We start from the raw sequence: 20,455 nt of genomic DNA on the forward strand, positions 1-20,455 counted from the left end.
GTTAATGATCGGTCTCTCACTGAGCATTAGAGTACAAAGATCAACCACTGCTATCTCCAGAAGCCCTATCTAAGGTCTCTTTTTCGAGTAGGGTTTAAACGTTTTTGTTGACATTTTTTTCATGGACAAACATCACTAGACACTCTGTTTAAAATAGGGTCTAGGGCTGTGATTGAGCAGATCTTCTCAAGGCACTTGGCTCTTTTGAAGAAAAGGATGAATGAGTGCAGTAATCTGTTTTACCACCCACCTAGAAAAATCAGTTGGGACTGACAAACACTCATTGTTGGGGGTTACTGACTCTGGTCTGAGAAAACCTGCTGGTTGTTGCACAGCTTTGTGTTTTACCAGAAAACAGCGGGCTCATATGCTCTGCTTTAGATTCAGAAAAAAGAGGAAGTGGAGATAAATAACCAGGCCAAGATCTACTTTAGTGAATTTTTGTTGGTTTCCTCTGATTGCCTAGACACAGCCAACTAAACACAATATATTATATACATAATATAGTCTATGGATGCATCTCTCCAGGCTTTTGAAAACACAGTTACATTTTTATTACTGAAGGAGTAGCCATGTTTTAGTCATCAGTAGAAAGTATCTTTAATCTTTCAGTTATCTTTCCTCAAACTCCTCCTCATATTATCTATAAAAAGGTATAAATGCAGGTCTCTGTTTAAGTTTACCTTGTTTCTGTATCTATGTACATTCAATCTTTTAATTTTTTTTCTTTTATTTGATTTTATTTTGCCTCCAGGGTTATCACTGGGGCTGGTTTGTTGGCACTACGAATCCACTGATCCTGGCAGCCAATTTTTCCCCATTTTATTGGGCAGGACAGAGAGATTGTGAAAGAAGAAGGGTAGAGAAAGTAGGGGAAAGGAAGAAAGACACCTTTAGACCTGCTTCATTGCTTGTGAAGTGTCCCCTCTGTGGGTGGGGAGCAGGGGTTCGAACCCAGATCTTTGGACAGGTCCTTGTACTTAGTTCTATGTGTGCTTAACTGGGTGCACCACCACCTGGCTCCCTTTTTATTCTAATATTTTAAAGAGATATTGCATCTCTAGAAGTAAAATCACATAATTCTGTAGGTAATAATAAAGGCAAATGAGTGATAATCTTGTATTACAAAATAGTTACTATTCCTTATGTAGTGAAATAATCCATAGATGTAGAGTCAGAAAGCTTGACTTTTGCTTATCAACTAAAAAAAGTTTAAGACTGACTTTTAAACCTTTAATGTTGAAATATAATAAAAAAGCTGAATACCTTGTAGAAGGGTTTTGGCAAATGGAATGATGCAAATAAGAGAAATTAAAATATTATGTTCATGGAACTTATACGGAGTGAGCTTTGTATTTTAATAATAACATTATTACCCAAACCATATTTCCAATCACATCCATAAAGTTAATGGGAGAGGGGCATCTTGTTTTAAAACTTGTCTAGTTTCACTGAACACTGAGTTAGAAAAGAGTTTACAGTGGACATGCAAATTCAGTGGAAAGAATTACTGTCTAGACTCCTTGAGGACAATTGATCGTTCTGCTTGAAATTCAAGCCCAAGTCAACCTCATTTCATTGTCTTTTTTTTTTTTTTTGTGATTCTGGGGCTGAATACATGTGGGGTTTCATGACTCCTAAGCTCCTTTTTCTTCTCTTGATAGACAAACAAAGAGAATGAGAGACACCACAGAACCTGACTTTCTCCATGTACTCCAAGTACCATGAAGTGCTTGGTACTTCCTGTGGTGCTAGGGTTCAAACCTATCTGGAGAATTGTCTTTCTGGTCTCTGTAATATCATTTCAAATATAAACTTAAGATAGAGAGAAATAAACTTCAAAGGGGGCCAGGTGGTGGTGCAGCTGGTTAATTGTTCACATTACAGTGTTCAAGGACCTGGGTTCAAGACCCTGGTCCCCACCTGCAGGGGGAAAGCCTCATGAATGGTGAAGCAGGGCTGCAGGTGGCTCTCTGTTTTTCTCCCTATTTCCCACGCTCCTTTCAATTTCTCTCTGTTCCTATCCAATAATAAAAAAATATTTTCAAGAAGAAATAAATATTTTAATATATATTTTATTCCCTTTTGTTGCCCTTGTTTTTTTGTTATAGTTAATATTGTTGTCGACACTGTTGGATAGGACATAGATAAATGGAGAGAAGAGGGTAAGACAGAGAGGGGGAGAGAAAGACACCTGCAGACCTGCTTCACTGCCTGTGAAGTGACTTCCTTGCAGGTGGGGAGCCGGGGCTCGAACTGGGATCCTTACGCAGGTCCTTGCGCCACCTGCACTTAGCCTGCTGCACTACTGCCTGACTCCCAAAAAGAAATAAAATTAAGATAGATCAACCATAAAATTTAAGGAATACTATTTAAATATGACTTGAGGGAATTATGAGATTTATTAAATAATAAGAAGGGATTAGAGAAGCCTATTTTCAGCAAAACATAACACCTAGAAATGACAGATCAATTTAACTAAATAGAAGTTAGATTATTTACACAAAACAAATCACACATCTGGAAAATAGCTGCATATGAGAGATAAAGAATAATTTTTTTGATGTACTGGCAAATTTTTTTCCAAATAAATAAAAGTACACAATTGCAAAATAAACATGGGTAGGTGTTAAGTACAGGTAGATATATAGAGAAAGACAAACATTTCTTAACCCTATGGAAAATTATACAACCTCAGTTATAACCAAATAGCAATTAAAAGCAATCGTGATGTACTACACACTTAAAAAGTTATGTAGAGTGTGAAAGTTAGCAAAGTTTGATGAGAATTGTACTTAACCGGGTTCGGGAAGGGCTGGATCTTGTAGGTACTGTTGTAAGAATGTTAATAGGTTAATATTCTTCACAAAAATGTTTAGTAACAACAATCGGATTTTTAAAAATCAGGGTCCAGGTGATCACGCACCTGGCTAAGTGCACACATTACAGCGCACAAGGACCCAAGTTCAAGCCCCTGGTTCCCACCTGCAGGGGGGAAAGCTTCACGAGTGGTGAAGCAGGGCTGCAGGTGTCTCTCTGTCTCTCTCCCTTTCTACTTCCTCCTGCCCCTCTCAATTTATCTCTGTCTTTGTCCAACAATAAATCAATAAAATAAATTTTAAAAAGGAAAAAAATATTCACATAGACCTTTTGGCTCAGGTATTCCTCTTCTGGATGTTGCCATGTAGAAATGCAGCTCTCACTGATGACAAGAAGATGTGGATGTCCTTTGCAAAAGTGTGTCTGATACCACCAATTGAAAGACATGTTAGATTTATCCACTTATTTATTTTATTTTATAAAGAGACCTTCAGTTTTTAAATTTTTTTTATATTTACATATTTTCCCTTTTGTTGCCCTTGTTGTTTTTCATTGTTATTGTAGTTATTATTGTTGTTATTGACGTCGTTGTTGTTGGATAGGACAGAGAGAAATGGAGAGAGGAGGGAAGACAGAGAGGGGGAGAGAAGGATAGACACCTGCAGACCTGCTTCACCACTTGTGAAGCGACTCCCCTGCAGGTGGGGAGGCGGGTGCTCGAACTGGCATCCTCACGCTGTCCTTATGCTTTGCGCCACGTGTACTTAACCCGCTGCGTTACCTCCCTACTCCCGAGACCTTCAGTTTTTTAAAAATATTTTTAAATTTATTATTGCATAGAGACAGAGAGAAATTGAGAGGGGAGGGAGAGACAGAGTGGGAGAGAGACAGAGAGATACCTGCAGCCCTGCTTCACCCCTTGTGAAACTACCCCCTTGCAGGTGGGGACCAAGGCTTTGAACCTGGGTCCTTGTGCACTGTACTGTGTGTGCTTAACCAGGTGCGCCACTGCCTGGCTCCCTTATTTATGTTATTATTACCGCCAGAGTTGTCTCTGGAGCTTGGTGCCAGCACTATGAATTCACTGCTCCTGGTCACCAGTTTTTCCTTTTCTTTCTCCTTCCCTCCCTCTCTCCCTCCCTTCCTTCCATCTATCCTTCTTGCCTTCCTTTTTATTTTTCATTTGTTAGGACGGACAGAAATTGAAAAGGAGGAGAGACAGAGAGGGGAAGAGAAAGAGAGACACCTGCAGATCTGCTTTACCACTCAGGAAGCTTCTCCCCTGCAGATGGTGAGTGAAGGCTCGATCCTGGGTCCCTGAGCATGGTAGCTTGTGTGCTCCACTGACTGCTCACTGTCAGCCTTCTAAATGTCCTTTAAACACTCAGGATAAAAGCTTGTGAAGTAAAAGATGCTACACTGATATAGTGAGAGACTATATAAACTGTCAAAAATAATAGAAAAAGCTGGATTGCTAATATATGCTGTGTTCTACAGGACCGGTTACAGATGAAGTGAAAGAAATAATATACCAAATAATGTTCATTTTAGGCATCTAATTATGAAAATGATGGTATTAATTGAGTCAACCGATATTTACTGACTGTCCTGGGCATTGCAGAGACAGCAGGAAGCAAAACACCACAGCTAGTCCTTCAGTCTGTCAAAATAGCTCACTTAGATGGTGCAACTGCTCTGCAGTGCATGAAATTTAGGAACTAACCTGACCCCCCCAACTCCCCACAGCACATAGTGGGAAACTATAGTGCTATGGGATCTGTGCCCCCCACCCCCGCTCCCCTCTTCCCAACCTACCACCTTTCTCTTTCTCTCTTTTTCTATGTGAGAAACTTAACTCAGAGTAGTGAAGCCCCAGCCACTTCCTCACTTAACCCTTAGACTCTGCAGCATATCTTATGGAGAGGAATCCTGTTGACCTTGTCTCTTGTGTCTCCCAGACAATTAAACAGCCTCTGTTAGCTGTGCCTTGATTGTTGACTGATTGTCCCCCTCTTCTCTTTGACTTTACAGGAGCTGGGGCTAAATATAGGCACATTTCTTCCTGGGCAGTAGACTTGTTATCACTGAAAGATTATGCTTACCAGATAGACATGGGAAGAGTAGGAGAGTTGAAATGGGGGGTTGGCATGGTACAAAAACAGATAAAGAGATTTTTAGAAAAATTCTCACATATTAACAATAAATATAAATAAAAGGAAGAGAGTATGGTTTAATAGCCAAGGACAGGGTCATAGCCATAGCCTTAATGAAGTAAAGTAAATGGAATGAATGATTATGGACAGAAAAAGGTGATGTAAACTTAGTTGTGGCCATTCTTTTAAATCTCAGGTTATAGATTCACATGCCTACAAGGAACAGAGTTCCATGTAGAATGGACAGGGGACCAATGGGGTCAGTGATGGATGTGCACACTCAGAATCATGGGAAGAGGCTACTGTTTGTTTAGTGTTGACGATTGATCAGCCGGAATGTGAACCTAGATTTTATATGACTTTTCTTTATTTCTTTTTATCCCTTTGTTGCCCTTGTTGTTTCATTGCTGTGGTTATTATTGTTATTGCTGTCATTGTTGTTGGATAGAACAGAGAGAAATGGAGAGAGGAGGGGAAGACAGAGAGGCGGAGAGAAAGACACCTGCAGACCTGCTTCACCGCCTGTGAAGCCACCCTCCTGCAGGTGGGGGAGCGGGGGCTTGAACCAGGATCCTTATACCAGTCCTTGAGCTTTGCACTACATGCGCTTAACCCACTGCACTACTTACTGCCTGACCCCTTATAAGACTTTTCTTAAAGAACTCAAGAGATCTTAAATTCAGTGTGACCAGCTCAATTTTCAAATAGTGATATATTTTCAATATTTACAAAGTTCCTGGTCTCTCCCTTTTGTTATTTTTTTTAAACACTGATTTGATTTGCTAGGAGACGGAGAATTTGAGAAGGGGAGGGGAGATAGGATGAATGGAAAACACTTAAAATGCTTCTTCACTGCTCATGAAGCTCCCTCCCTTGTATTTTTAATGTACCTACTCCCTTGCCTAGCTTTGTCTTAGGGTAATCTTCAGTATACATAACGAGTATACTAGCTATACAGGTGAAGGAACATTTTCCTACTTCCCTTTTAAAAATATGCTTTTATAAGGATATGAAGAATTGTCCAAAAGAGCAAGATTTTAATGATCTGTCTTAGATATAAAATTAGGTTACAGAAAAAAGAAAAAAAGAAAAGAAAAAGAAAATTAGGTTGCAGAAAACAAATTAGTTGTTTGGGAACCACAGTTTTTGCTGTGGTCTTGTTATGAGATCTGGATTCTAGATATTGACAAGCATCAGGGTGCAACAAGTCATTAAAATATTCAAGTTGATGGGGGCTGGGTGGTGGCACACTGGGGTAAGCACACATAGTACAAAGCTCAGAGGACACTCTCAAGTATCCTGGTTCAAGTCCCTGCCTCCCCACCTGCAGGGGGTCGCTTCAAGCAGGTCTCCAGGTGTCTATTTTTCTCTCTCCCTATCTTCCTTATCCCTCTCAATTTCTCTCTGTCCAATCCAAAAAAATCGAAAAAATGTCCATAGGACCAGTGGATTTGTAGTGCAGACACAGAGATAACCCTGGAGGCATATATATGCCTTTAAAATAATTGAGAGTAGGGATGGCAAGATAGCTCACTGTCTGTGTTATCTTCAAAAAAAAGAAGATCAATAGTGTGGTTGCTTCTAAGTCTAATGCTTAGGAGCTTGAAGTTTTTCCTTCTGATTCTCATTCATAAACAAGGATGTTCTTCCTCTCTCTCTCTCTCTCTCTCTCTCTCTCTCTCTCAGAATCGCTATAGCACTGGCACTGAAGTTTCCTCCAATGTGATGGTGACCAGGCTCAAACCTGGGTCACGCACTTGGCAAAAGAGGCCCACTCATACATGTAGGACATCACAAGAGTTTTAGGAGAAATATCCTGCATGTCAATGTCTAGTCAAGAAAAGCAACCATTTGTGTGGTTCGGGAGGTGGTGTAGTGGATAAAGCGCTGGACTCTCAAGCATGAGGTCTTGAGTTCAATCCTCGGCAGCACATGAACCAGAGTGATGTCTGGTTCTTTCTCTCTCTCCTCCTAACCTTCTCACTAATAAATAAATAAAATCTTAAAAAAAAAAGCAACTATTTTTGTTTGTTTTCCTTTGAAAATAAATACACTTTTCCTCAGAAACACAGAAGATCTGACAATATATTTTGTTCAAACTTACTGCATACATTCATTTCAAAACTAGTCATTGGCAATAAGAATAGGACAGGGGAAGATGACTTAGAATAATTGGGTTTATCTCCTTGGGCTGGTGTCTGTTCTGGTTTCTGTAAAGTGTGTGGTGTGAAGGAAGATACTAAAATCAATTTTGTAAGAAAGAGAAACGAGGGTATTGCATCAAAGTCAAATACTCTGGGGTGGCGGTGAGGGTCAGGGGGAGAGCACAGGTCCTGGAAAAGGATAACAGAGGACCTAGTGGGGGTTGTATTGTTATGTGGAAAACTGTGAAATGTCATGCACGTACAAACTATTGTATTTACTGTCGACTGTAAAACATTAATCCCCCAATAAAGAAATGTGAAAAAAAAAAAAGAAAAGAGGAGGTTCTCCCGGGGAGTTGCCCAACAACGACTGTTCTATCAATAGAACAGCATTTATTGTAGCTGAGAAGGGGGCACCTATGGACATCAAATAACCTTCAGTTTTTCTGAGGTTGGCTCTTTCATTTCTAGATGGTCCCCAACAGTGGTGCTTATCCTCCTCTTAGTTGTAGCTTTGTAGAAATTTAAGACAGAAGGGAGCATATACCAGACCTATATTGTTACACGTCTTTTCTCAAATCTAAGTTGATGACACAGCCACTAGAGAGGTAGTACCAGCTAGTGGTACTTTCCTTTCTTTTTATACTTTTACCATTCAGATTTTAGAATTGTTTTAATTATTTTAAAACTCAGGCACTGTCCCTCCCCCCTCCATAATCAAAAGTTCCTTATAATACAATTTGTTGTTTTTCAGTCTCCTGGGAACTAAATTGAGTCTATACTTTAAAAAGTTTTTATACTCTTGTTACCAAGTAACAACAGCAATAGCTCCCCCCCCCCCCCCCCGACATTTGGTTTGGGTCACTTTCAATCTTTTTCTATTGCTTTCCCACCTCCTCTTGCTCTAAGCATGACAAGCTTCCTGTTTATAAAAAGCCTCTGTGGTCACTCTTCTTCTTTTTGTGCCAGGGCTTCCTATACTAACTACTTGAGCTTCTATCTCTGTTGTCTTTATAGCTTCACCAGTTCTGATTGCCTCACACATCTGCCTTGTTCTATTTCCCCAAATTGGGTTTTGAAATTATTTTTGCAACTACTGCATTGGGTGAGATTCAAACCAACAATTAAAGTGTCAGAAGAACTCCTTTTGCATGTTGCCTCCTGTTTTGACCATCCAGGAGCTACTGCTTATTGTAAGCTCCTGGATGTCCTGCATAAGCAATGCGACTTATGACCAGTTGCAAACCTGAATACTTACTATCTGCTGTGTATTTTCCTTCATTTCTAGGACAAGATGTTGTTAAATATAAAAGGCATCGCATGGATATGTTCTACCTTAATAGCAATCCATGCACTACATAAAGGTGAGTATGGTTACAATTTATTCAGTGTCAATTTAGGTTAAAAATTTAAGTACTGAGGCATGGAGTAGCAATTTAGTAGTAAACGCTTATAGCTCACAACAGTTGTCTTCAGGAAACAAGTGCATTTTAAATTACTTTCCAAACTATGCAAAGCCACTCACATTTTTACACAGTGAGTTTACTTAATCTGGCTTCTCTAATGAGTCAGGTAACTTTGTTTTCTCATTTGGCACCTGAGGACACTGAAGTACCAAGAAGTTTGGAGATATAGTGAGGCAGAGCCATAGGGGAAGAACACAATTTACAGATGGAGCGTGGAGGAGATCCCAGGCAATATGCTTCTACAATCCATGGTCTTAACCACTAAGTTATGCTTTCCTTCAAGAATCAAGTCATTTGTAAATGTGTGATTACTACAAAGAGATATTATTAGTTTGAGGCTAATTTCACAAGAATTTTATTTTTTCATGAGGTACAAAATTTGAAAACATAAGACCCCCCAAAAACAGGCTTGCCAAGTTCACAGTAGGATATATCAAGGTAACTTTTGACTCAATAGAAGTACTTTTGGGAGTCAGGTGAAAGTGCAGCGGGTTAAATACAGGTGGCACAAAGCAAAAGGACCTGTGTAAGGATCCCTGTTCGAGCCCCCGGCTCCCCACCTGCAGGGGAGTTGCTTCACAAGTGGTGAAGCAGGTCTGCAGGTGTCTATCTCTCCCCCTCTCTGTCTTCCCCTCCTCTCTCCATTTCTCTATGCCCTATCCAACGACAATGGCATCAATAATAATAATAACTACAACAATAAAACAACAAAGGCAAGAAAAGGGAATAAATAAATAAATATTTTTTAAAAAGAAGCACTTTTATAAAAAAGCAAAAGAAAAAAGAGAAAAAAAGAAAAAAAAAGAAACACTTTTATCTTAAGGTTTTCTCTGATTATTCCTAGACACTCAAAAGGTTAAGATTAATGAATGATTTTTTTTTCTGCTGGCTATTGGCTTTGACATATGAAGAACCATTTAGTTTACTAATATCTACTATGCTGATGGTCTAGCCTAGACTTACTTATATGGATATTATTTTATTATTTGTAAACAGAATCATGCACTGTTATGAGTAAATGAGCAACTGAGTAAATGAACAATAAATTCCTTTATTCTCAATTTAACATTTCACTGGCTAATTCCATCTCTCTCAGTGTGTGTATTTTGTCAAATTGTGTAGAAGGAATTTACATTATCCTTGCTCTACAATTTACAGAGAACAAAGGTAATTGGTCAGTAGTCAGACATTTCTCTTTTATTGTACTAATTTAAACCACTGTCTATTGATGGGAGCCGTGAACTTTCTGTTAGTATTCACTTTTACTATAGCACTGTTAGGGTATTACAGGTAGCAAGTCTCTTTTTAAAAAATTTCTTCTTATTATCTTTATTTATTTATTGGATAGAGACAGAGAGAAATTGAGAGGGGAGGGGGATATAGAGAGGGAAAGAGAGAGACACCTGCATCCCTGCTTCACTACTCATGAAGCTTTCCCCCTGCAGGTGGGGACTAGGGGCTTGAATCTGAGTCCTTGTGCGCTGTAACATGTGCGCTCAACCAGGTGGGTCAACGACCCATTCCCCCCACCTTTTAAGCATAGTTTATAAACATTATTCTCTTACTACTAGATTTTGTTCTTAAAATATTTATATTTAGTGATTTTAGTTCTTCAGACCTAGTATATTAAGACTCATGATTTAATACACAAAAGTCTTAGCCACACAGTTTTTTGTTAATCCTGTTGTTAGGACTGGATTCTACATGACTGTATATTTATATACTGTTGATGCTTTTAATATCTGTATCTATAAACATACAGAATAGTAAGAAATCCTTGGGAAAAAAATTTCTTTTGAAAGCATAGTTGCTCAGCAGTGTTCTAACTTTCAGAAACCTGCTAGTTGGTTATATTGGATTGAATCTTCTATTTGCCCCATCCTGTGAAATGTGTGAAAAGGACTTTAATTTAGGAATAAATATTAAGGACTCCACTTATTACTGAAGAACCCTTCAGTATTAATTTTATTTAGCAGCGATTTTTGAAATTTTTATTATTTTAAAATATATTTTTTATGTATTTATTATTGGATAGAGACAGAGAGAAATTGAAAGGGAAGGGGGAGATAGAGAGGAAAAGAGACAGAGAGACACAGCCTTATTCACTACTTGTGAAGCTTCAGCCCTGCAGGTGGGGACCAGGAGCTGGAACCTGGGTCCTTGAGCACTGTGACGTGTACACTTACGCAGGTATCTCACTACCTGGCCTCTTTAGCAGTGATTTTTGAAACATAAAAGCCATAAGTAAAACATACACTTAAAATAATGCAAAAACAATTGCTTGTCTAAAGGCTTTTGTTGGTGAAAAAACATTATTTACATGTATAGAAATATATGTATTGGACTTATGTGCATTTATTGGTTATTGTCAAATTGTGAACTCCTAAAAAAATTAAATAGATAAATTTAAAAGTTATTAAAGACCTCAAAGTCTTTAGGCTCATAATTTATACCACAGTTAATTAATGTTGATGATAAAACTTGTTTACTTTCCATTTAAAAAGACACATTTTCCCAATGGTCCAGCCAGTTATGTAAATAATTCCCTGGGAAAGAATATGATCTTTCCTAGATCATAAGATGAATATAAATTAGGAGATTTTTTTTTTTAGATCATAAAATTCTAATACTTTCCTTTCTCAGGACTCCCCCTAGTCGTAGAAAAAAAGAAAAAGAGATAAAGAGAAAAATCATTTATTTGTTTCCCATGATTTCCCTAGCAGGGTTCAAATTAAAGAACCATGTAGAAATTTCTTTCCATGAATCCCATATAGACTTTACAGATGTATTAAGAAGATCATGCTATTTTTAATAGGTTTCGATTCAGAGGGCAATTTGGAAAAACAGGATGAGTTAGAAATAAGGTGAGGAGTTGAGTGTCAATTAGTGATGGATTGAACCGGTTTCACTTTAAGGTTAACTTGATGTTAAAAGAATTTACTTTGTAAGCCAAGAAGGTCATGAAAAGTGGAATCATTCCTGTGGAATCACTCCTTTGCTATTATACTCCAAAATGGGAACAATCTTAAAAACATTTAAAATATGATCTAAATGCATGCTTTATTTTATTTTTGTTTAATGTTGTTACATGCTTAAATTCTGTTTTGGACTATATATATATATACACACACACATATATATATATATATTAGTAAAATGATAAACACATGCCAATAACTATTATAAATTTGGAACAGATTAATAAATTATCTCAGATATAGCACTGTATTTATTTTTAATTTGTTAGCATCATATGTAACATTTTATAGGTCAATGTTTTTGAGGTTCATATTTAATATTTAGTAACAGAATTTTTCCTTAAAAAACACAGTCTCTCTATATTATTTCCCTACAAATTTTAAAATGACTAATCTTCATCTGAGTCTCCAAGGCTACACTGACAGCTTTTCCATTTCTGATTAATGTTCCTATTAAGATACTCCCTTTGATTACTGACATGCTGTTTTGTTAATTCAGAATTATTTTTTGGCTCTAGCTAGAGGCAACTTTTACTTTGTTTATGCACATGGGAGCTGCCTGAGTATGAGGATACATTCCTTTTTATTTATTGGTTATTATTATTAGTATTATTGCTTCTGGGGTTATTACAGGGGCTCTCAGTGCCTGCACTACTCCTGGTGGCCACTTTTATCCCTATTTTGTTATTGTTGTTATAACTGTTGTTGTTGGATAGGACAGAGAAATCAAGAGAGGAGGGGAAGACAGAGGGGGAGAGAAAGACAGACACCTGAAGACCTTCTTCACTGCTTGTGGAGCGACCCCCCTGCAGATGGGGAGTGGGGGGCTTGAACCAAGATCCTTAGGACAGTCCTTGCGCTTCACATCATGTGGGCTTAACTCGGGGCACCACCCGCCAGACCCCCTGGTTATTATTTATTATTATTGGTGGGCATTATGATTTTGGGCTGGCTCACTTTTCTGCATAGAAAGGTAGAAACAGAAAGGAAGAGACACCACAGCACTGAAGCTGCCCTCAGTGCCCTCAGTGCCTCAGTGCCACAGTACTCCACCTTTGGAGTGTAGGTGGCCTGAACCTGGGCCATGTCGAGACAAAGCAGACACCTTCCCAGGTGAGCTATCTCACAGGCCTGAAGATAATTTCCATTAGTAGTACTAACACATTGTTAAGCTAAAGAATAGAGACTGTAAGAGGGAGAAAGAGGAAGGGAAGGAGCCTAGATCCGTATAAGAATTAAATAAAGGAGGCACGGTGGTGTGACAAACCTAGTTAAATGTACAAGTGTGACAGGGACCCAGGTTCGAGCCCCGGTTCCTCACCTGCAGAGGGGACACTTTACGAGCTGTGAAGCAAGTCTGCAGGTGTCTGTCTCTCTGCTTCTCTATCTCCCCCTCCTCTATCAATTTCTCTCTGTCTTAATTCAATAAAATGGAAACGATGGCCGCCAAGAGCAGTGGATGTGTAATGCCACACCCAGCCCCCAGGATAAGCCTAGAGGCAAGAAAAATAACTAAATGAATTTTTACATTTAATAGTGTTAAGTTGTAGACAATATATCCTTTATCCTAAAGTTTAAGGGCTTAACCAGGAAGACAGTCTGTAGATTAATATTTCAGGAGGGGTAGGTGAAGAGAAGCCAACTTCTCTCCCACACTGTAATCAAGAGGTCATGTTTCATGTGCAAAGAAATTACTGCTGGGCTTGTCAGTATGATGAAAGTTGTGGTTCAAATGCTGGACCAAAGAGACTTCTTCAAGTAGTAGACTTCCCCCTGTTCTAAACTGAAGAACTTTAAACATTTTTCACTTCCTCTTTGACTTTCACTTTAATTTCCTCTAAGGTAATGTGGCAATTATCTTAACAAACATTATTCATCTTCTGATGTATATTTCAGTATTCAGAAACTCTTTTTAGCATTGCTTCAGCCTTTTAAACATGCAGTTTGCTCTCTCTGATGAGAAGTCTGTCAGCTTTTATTAGAACCAGATACCAACTATTCAACAAGGACAAGGACAATGATTAAATATCCCTCCTTGCAGGGGCGAGCTACTCCCCCTTCGCCCCACAACACACCCTTCCTCTACACCTCCTTTCTACACTTTCTGGGCTCTAGCATGGATATGACTGAGAACATACTCCTTTTACTTTTTGGGAAAAAAAAAGTTTTAAGTTTGATATCTCATAAGTATCAAAGCGATAATGCTATCTAATCTGTAAATGGTCACTCAGGGTATTTCTTTGTCTTGGCGATTAGTAACTATGCTGTAGTGAATGCAAGGGTGCTCCCTCTTCAAAAAAGAAAAAAAGAATGTTCTTTAAAAAATATTTTATTTATTTATTTATTCCCTTTTGTTGCCCTTGTTATTTTTTATTGTTGTTGTTGATGTCGTCATCGTTGTTGGATAGTGCAGAGAGAAATGGACAGATAGTGCAGAGAGAAATGGACAGAGGAGGGGAAGACAGAGAGGGGGAGAGAAAGACAGACACCTGCAGACCTGCTTCACCACCTGGGAAGTGACTCCCCTGCACGTGGGGAGCCGGGGCCTCGAACCAGGATCCTTATGCCGGTCCTTACCTTTCGCACCACCTGCACTTAACCCGCTGCGCTACTGCCCAACTCCCTAGGAAAAAGAGAATGTTTTATAGTCTTTGGCAAAGGACCTAGAGATGGAACTGTTGGCTCATTTGATAGTTAATATTTTCAGCATTTTGAGGGAACCCTGACACTGTTCCCATAGTGGCTACAGCCACTTGCATCCCCGCTAAACCTGCTTTCTTGACTTTGGTCTATTTTCCTTCTTTGCCATTGACTAATTAATTACCTTTGATAATTGCTTTTATTTTATCACTTGCCTATGTATTTTTATTTGTGTATTTAATATTGGATAGAGATAGAAATTTGAGAGGGAAGGGGGAGATAGAAAAGGAGAGAGACAGAGAGACACCTGCAGCATTTATTTAACACTCCGGAAGCTTTCCCCCTGCAGGTGGGAGCCAGAGGCTTGAACCTGGGTCCTATTGCACTTTAATATGTGCACTTAACAAGGCCTGCTCCTAGGCCCAGACCTCCATTTTTCTCTGTTAAACACCATGCTATGGATACTTCAGTATAAATTCCTTATGTCTCAATTTATCTTTATTTTCATGAGCGCAAAGAGACTAGAACACTGTTCATTTCTGGCACATTATGTACCAGAGATTGAACTTGAAGACTTGGGCTCCAAATGCCATATTGAGCACATAAAAATGCATGCGACTGGGTTGGGGGCTAGCCCAGCAGGTAAACACTGGACTTGCGTAATTGCTGTCCCAGATTCGATTCCTGGCATTTTCCAAACCTCACTAGTGCTTTGGTCTGTCTCTCTCCCTCTCTCATACAAGTATTTAAAATTTTTTTTTATTGATTTAATTATGAATGACAAGTCTGTGGGATAAGAACGGCACATTTCCAGATCATTCCCACCACCAGAGTTCTGCATCCCATCCCCTCCATTGGAAGCTTTCCTATTCTTTATCCCTCTGGGAGTATGGACCCAGGATCATTATGGGGTGCAGAAGGTGGAAGGTCTGGCCTATGTAATTACTTCTCCACTTGACATGGGCATTGTCATACAAGTATTTGTTTAATGAGCATTACTGATCACTGTCTTTGTTATAAAGTAATACTGATACTGTATACTATTCTGTGTACATACAATCACTGTGATTACTTCATATATTTGAAGATATAACCAAATCCAAATCACTATAAGGCTTTCTTCCAAATATTTAATATACCCAGTTTGAAAATGTTAGGACTGCTAATTTTTTGCTTGTTTGTTTGTTTTTAGTCAAAGCAGAAAACAGCCCACCTGTCACAGGCTCTCTCTCTGGAAAAATCAACCTACCTTGTCACTTTCCCACCATGCCCACATTACCACCCAGTTACAACAACCCCAGTGAAGTTCTCCGAATCAAATGGTCTAAGATCGAAGTGGACAAAAATGGAAAAGATTTAAAGGAGACTACTGTTCTTGTGGCCCAGAATGGGAATATCAAGATTGGTGAGGGATACAAAGGGAGAGTGTCGGTGCCTACCCATCCTGAGGACATTGGCGACGCCTCGCTCACTGTAGTCAAACTGCGTGCCAGTGACGCAGGCCTCTACCGCTGCGATGTCATGTATGGGCTCGAAGACACACAGCATACTGTGTCATTGGCAGTGGATGGTAAGGCTTTTATTTTCCTCTTTTGTTGCCCTTATTGTTTATCATCGTTTTTTTATTATTGTTGTTGGACAGGACAGAGAGAAATCGAGAGAGGAAGGGAAGACAGAGAGGGGGAGAGAGAGATAGACATCTGCAGACCTGCTTCACTGCTTTTGGGGAGATGGGTAGATGGGGGCTCGAATGGGGATCCTTAGGCTGGTCTTTGGTACTTTGTACCATGTGTGCTTAACCCGCTGCACTACCGCCCACCCCCCCTTTTTTAAATCAAAATTTTAATATAGCTCAATGTGTATAAGGCATATTCCATCAAGTATTTCCTTGCTTTGCTCCTATTTATTTATTTTCTGCCATCGATCAGTGGGGATCGATGCTGACACTAAACACCCACTTATTTATTTTTATTTTAGTTTTATTATTGATTTAATAATGATCGATAAGAGAGCATAATTCCACACAGTTCCCACCACCAGAGTTCCGTATCCCATCCCCTCCGTTGAAAGCTTTTCTATTCTTTATCCCCCTGGATAGGATTCTTTATCCCATAATGATCCTGGGATGCAGATGGTGGGAGTTCTGTCTTCTGTAATTGTTCTCCACTGGACATGAGTGTTGGCAGGTGGATCCACACCCCCATCCTGTTTCTATCTTTCCCTAGTTGGGCAGGGCTCTAAAGAGGACACATTGCTGAGGTCATCTGCCCAGGGAAGTCAGGTTGGCATCATGGTGGCATCTGCAACTTGGTGGCTGAAAAGCATTAAGATCTAAAGCAGAACAAATTGTTTAATAATTAGGAACCTAAAGGTGAGCATAGCGTAGATGAGATTCAGGGTCTCCATTCTGGAAAAAGTTAGGAAGTCTAATTTAGGTATATTCCAAAGGGGCCCGTGACTTTACTAATTTTGACCAAGCCTGACAATTCACATGCAGGGGGGCTAAAGTTATTGTCTGGGGAGATGGTGTCAGAGTTGGAGATAGGACTAGGAAGCTTTATCAAGGAAGAGAGTAGCTAACAAATATGAGAAAAGTATACAAATGCCCTTAAGTGTGAACACTATCAGTCTGATCTGGGGCCCATAGTCAGCAGAGGAGCCTGTGTAACCTCTACGTCCCTGGAGGTCTGAGCTCGCATCCTGTGGTCATAGCTAGGAGCATTCTAGGCCACACTCATTTCAGATCAGTCTTCCTCGAGTGCCAGAGTATGTTCATCCAGTCTCCCTTCAGAAAATGGGGCAGTTTCAACCATTGCTGTTCCACACTGAGGGCAAGGTCCATAGAGGCCCACAAGAGGGTCCATGCTGTTCCAGATGGAGATGACCAGCGATCGTGGAGAGAGGGCTCTGTTAAGGTCTAGGCCCATTGAATCTCTGTGGGAATCTCAAGATTTCCTGACTAGGGGCTCAAATGATGGGGTGGCCTGGTAGTGACCAAACATGGGTCTACTTTCTCACCTCTCCTTGTTAGGTGTCCATAAAACCTGTGAGAGGGCAGTGTAACATGATACTTAGTTCAGACATGTGCTGTAAAACTCCTCGAAAGTGACTGGTGTTTAGGGAAGAAAAAGAAAAAAGGAAGAAAAAAAAATCAATCAACCTTATAGTCCAAACCTTTCACAACAAATGAACTGTCAAGGGGTCATTAAATTACTGTGGTAGAGTGTGTGTAGAAAATAATATATCGGTGATGCAGCAGATTAAGCGTACATGGCATGAAGCGCAAGGACTGGTGTAAGGATCTTGGTTCCAGACCCCGGCTCCCCACCTGTAGGAAAGTCGCTTCACAAGCAATAAAGCAGGTCTGCAGGTGTCTATCTTTCTTTCTCCCCTCTGTCTTCACCTCTTCTCTCCATTTCTCTCCATCCTATCCAAAACAATGACAGCAATAATAACAACAACAATAATAACAACGACAATGATAAACAAGGGTAACAAAGAAAAAAATAATAATATGGCATTTTATATAGTGAAATAATCAATATCCATTCTGAGACCTATCAGTTGCTTTTCAAGACTGTAAAAATGATCTACAATTTGTTTTAATTTTGCATATGTATGTATTAATATATTGTGTATATATATAATTTTATACACACACACATTTTCCTTCATTCTTCCAGTATGGTTATTAAAATACTGGAGTTATTTTGAACTTATGTGTGTGCTTTTATAAGTACTATTATAACTTTCATTTAAGAAACAAATTATCAAGGCCAGGAGACAGCTCACTCAGTAGTGAATGTTACTTACCAAATATGGTGTCTGGGGAGCCTAGAGCAGGCACCGCATGGGAGTCCCATGGCACCAGCACTGGGGTCAGCTCTGTGAACTGTGAACAGTGATGTGATGCCTCTTCCTCTAAGTGACTCTCTCTCTGCTTATCAAGCATGGAAAATTTTAAATAAGAAAAATTCTCCCAGCAGCAGTATAAACACACATATGCAAGACTCTAGAATCCACTCACACACAGAAAGATACTTAACAAGTCACAGTGGATGATGCCAGTACCTCAAAAAGTTTAGGCCCCAAACAGTTGGATTAGATGAAAAGAAGAACTCAAAGTAATTTTTTAAAAGGTTAATACACTAGCTTCTAAGCATTAAGTCTTCAATGATACACATCTTAGTTTTAGCCTCCTTGCAGTGGTAGTTTTCATGCCATTTGCATTTAAGTTAGGAGACAAAGCAAAGAGAAATTGCTTTAATTGGGTACACACATAATGACACAGCTCTTGGAAGCATGATATTTTGGCAAGTTATTAAACAAAATCCTAATAAGCAGGCATGATGAAACAGATTTTCCTTCCAACTCTCCATTTCCCTATAAAATATTTACCTGTCAGAAATATATACAAAGGATTTTATTAAAACTCTTTCTTGTATAGCCAAAAGGAAATACTTTACATTTCAGATGCAACAAATTAACTTCTTGAACATCTTTTTATATTCAGATTCTATTTCTTCATTCTAAAAATCTAATTTTCTGTTGTCTAGACAGCCATCTAAAACCCTGAACTCTAAGCACTTACCACCTCTTTTTATCATTTATTTTAATTAGCCCAAGACCGTTGTATTATACTGATACTTATTTGTCTCTGTCACCTTGTTTTCTACAAAGAGAGATACACACTATTAAAATTCACGATGTAAAAGTTATATGATACACATAATTTTGAAATCTCAAAAGAAGTTTAACGACATTTTACAATTTTCATCATTTAGGAACTAGCCATGGGTTTTCCCATGCCTGTCTGAAACAATGAAAAGCCTCCATATAAGCTTCTTAGCCCCATGAGGTCTTCAAATCATTTTAACAATCGCAAAGATTTATACAGGCTGATATCTTGAGACCCCTCTGTGTCTCCTTAGTCTCGGTCGGTATTCAGTGTACATGATAGATTTCTAATTGCCACAAAGTCTGTGTGAACTTTTGATCAGCTTAAAGGCTAGTTTTAAACCACTCAAAAATTTTACTTAAATCTTAGAGAACTTAAAAAAAATTATTTATTTATTTATTTGTTCCCTTTTGTTGCCCTTGTTTTATTGTTGTAGTTATTATTGATGTTATTGCTGTTGGATAGGACAAAGAGAAATGGAGAGAGGAGGGAAAGACAGAAAGGGGGAGAAAAAGATAGACACCTGCAGAACTGCTCCACCACTTGGGAAGAGACACGCCCCCCCCCCCCCCAGGTGGGGAGCCTGGGACTCGAACCAGGATTCTTAAACCGGTGCTTGACTTTGAGCCACGTGCACTTAACCTGTTGCGCTACCGCTCGACTCCCTTTCGAGAACTTAAAAAAAAAAAATGATCTATTCCCCTTAGTTGCCCTTGTTTTATTGTTGTAGTTGTTGATGATGTCATAGTTGTTGGATAGGACAGAGAGAAAATGGAGAGAGGAGGGGAAGACAGAGAGAGAGGGGGGAGAGAAAGACAGACACCTGCAGACCTGCTTCACCGCCTGGGAAGCGACTCCCCTGCAGGTGGGGAGCCGGGGGATCCAAACGGGATCCTTGCACCAGTTCTTGCACTTTGCGCCACCTGCATTTAACCCGCTGTGCTAACACTCGACTCCCTTTAGAAAACTTTTTAGAGTGAGAATGAGAAACAGAGAGGGAGAGAGTCAGTAAGAGGAATAGAGAGAGAAAGAAGGAAAGACAGCATAATACTGGTCCACCCCTCAAGATCCTTTTCCCATGTGAGTAATCCCAGGTGGTCGCTGGGGACTTCCACCAGGGTTCTTGCATATCTGTGTTCAACTTGGGATAGCCATCTCCCCCCACCACCACCACCACTGTGCCACCGAGAAGCTACCTTCTTCTGTCTACCAGCTAGCACCGTGTATACTTCTTGGTCATTTTTGAATTGTTTAATAAAGGTAAAATCTTCCTGAAAAGGATCTAGTTACTTTTCCTCTGAAGAAATATCAGAAGTAGGGAAATGATTGTTCATTGTTAAAGCCTATTAAGTAACTATGCAGCTCCTCTGATATTGATGCTGGTGGGAGCCGTTTCTTTATGGCATGGTCTGTCCCCCATGCTGTGAGTTCTGCTTTGTGTGATCCTCTATAAGTGACTTTATTGGACACCCCCGTCCTAGAAGAGAGAGGTAATCTATGAAGGAGCATATGAAAAGACATTATTATAGCTAGAAAGAAGTTAGATTGGCAACACTAAGGAATTACTAGGAATGGT

The 20,455-nt window shown here is 39.5% G+C and overlaps 1 protein-coding gene across 5 annotated transcripts in view; it reads left to right on the plus strand.

The window, feature by feature from the left end:
* The window catches only part of VCAN (versican), a 126,381-nt gene that overhangs the window by 5,822 nt on the left and 100,104 nt on the right, over positions 1-20,455 (plus strand). For all 5 annotated transcript variants that reach the window (XM_060201132.1, XM_007518821.3, XM_060201134.1 and 2 more), the window contains exons 2-3: positions 8,406-8,481; positions 15,394-15,771. In XM_060201132.1, the coding sequence (XP_060057115.1) occupies positions 8,412-8,481; positions 15,394-15,771 (448 nt within the window). In that variant the 5' untranslated portion in view covers positions 8,406-8,411. The remainder of the gene's footprint in view (positions 1-8,405; positions 8,482-15,393; positions 15,772-20,455) is intronic.

The sequence above is a fragment of the Erinaceus europaeus genome, chromosome 11 (genome assembly GCF_950295315.1).
Source record: "Erinaceus europaeus chromosome 11, mEriEur2.1, whole genome shotgun sequence".
Lineage (NCBI taxonomy): Eukaryota > Metazoa > Chordata > Mammalia > Eulipotyphla > Erinaceidae > Erinaceus > Erinaceus europaeus.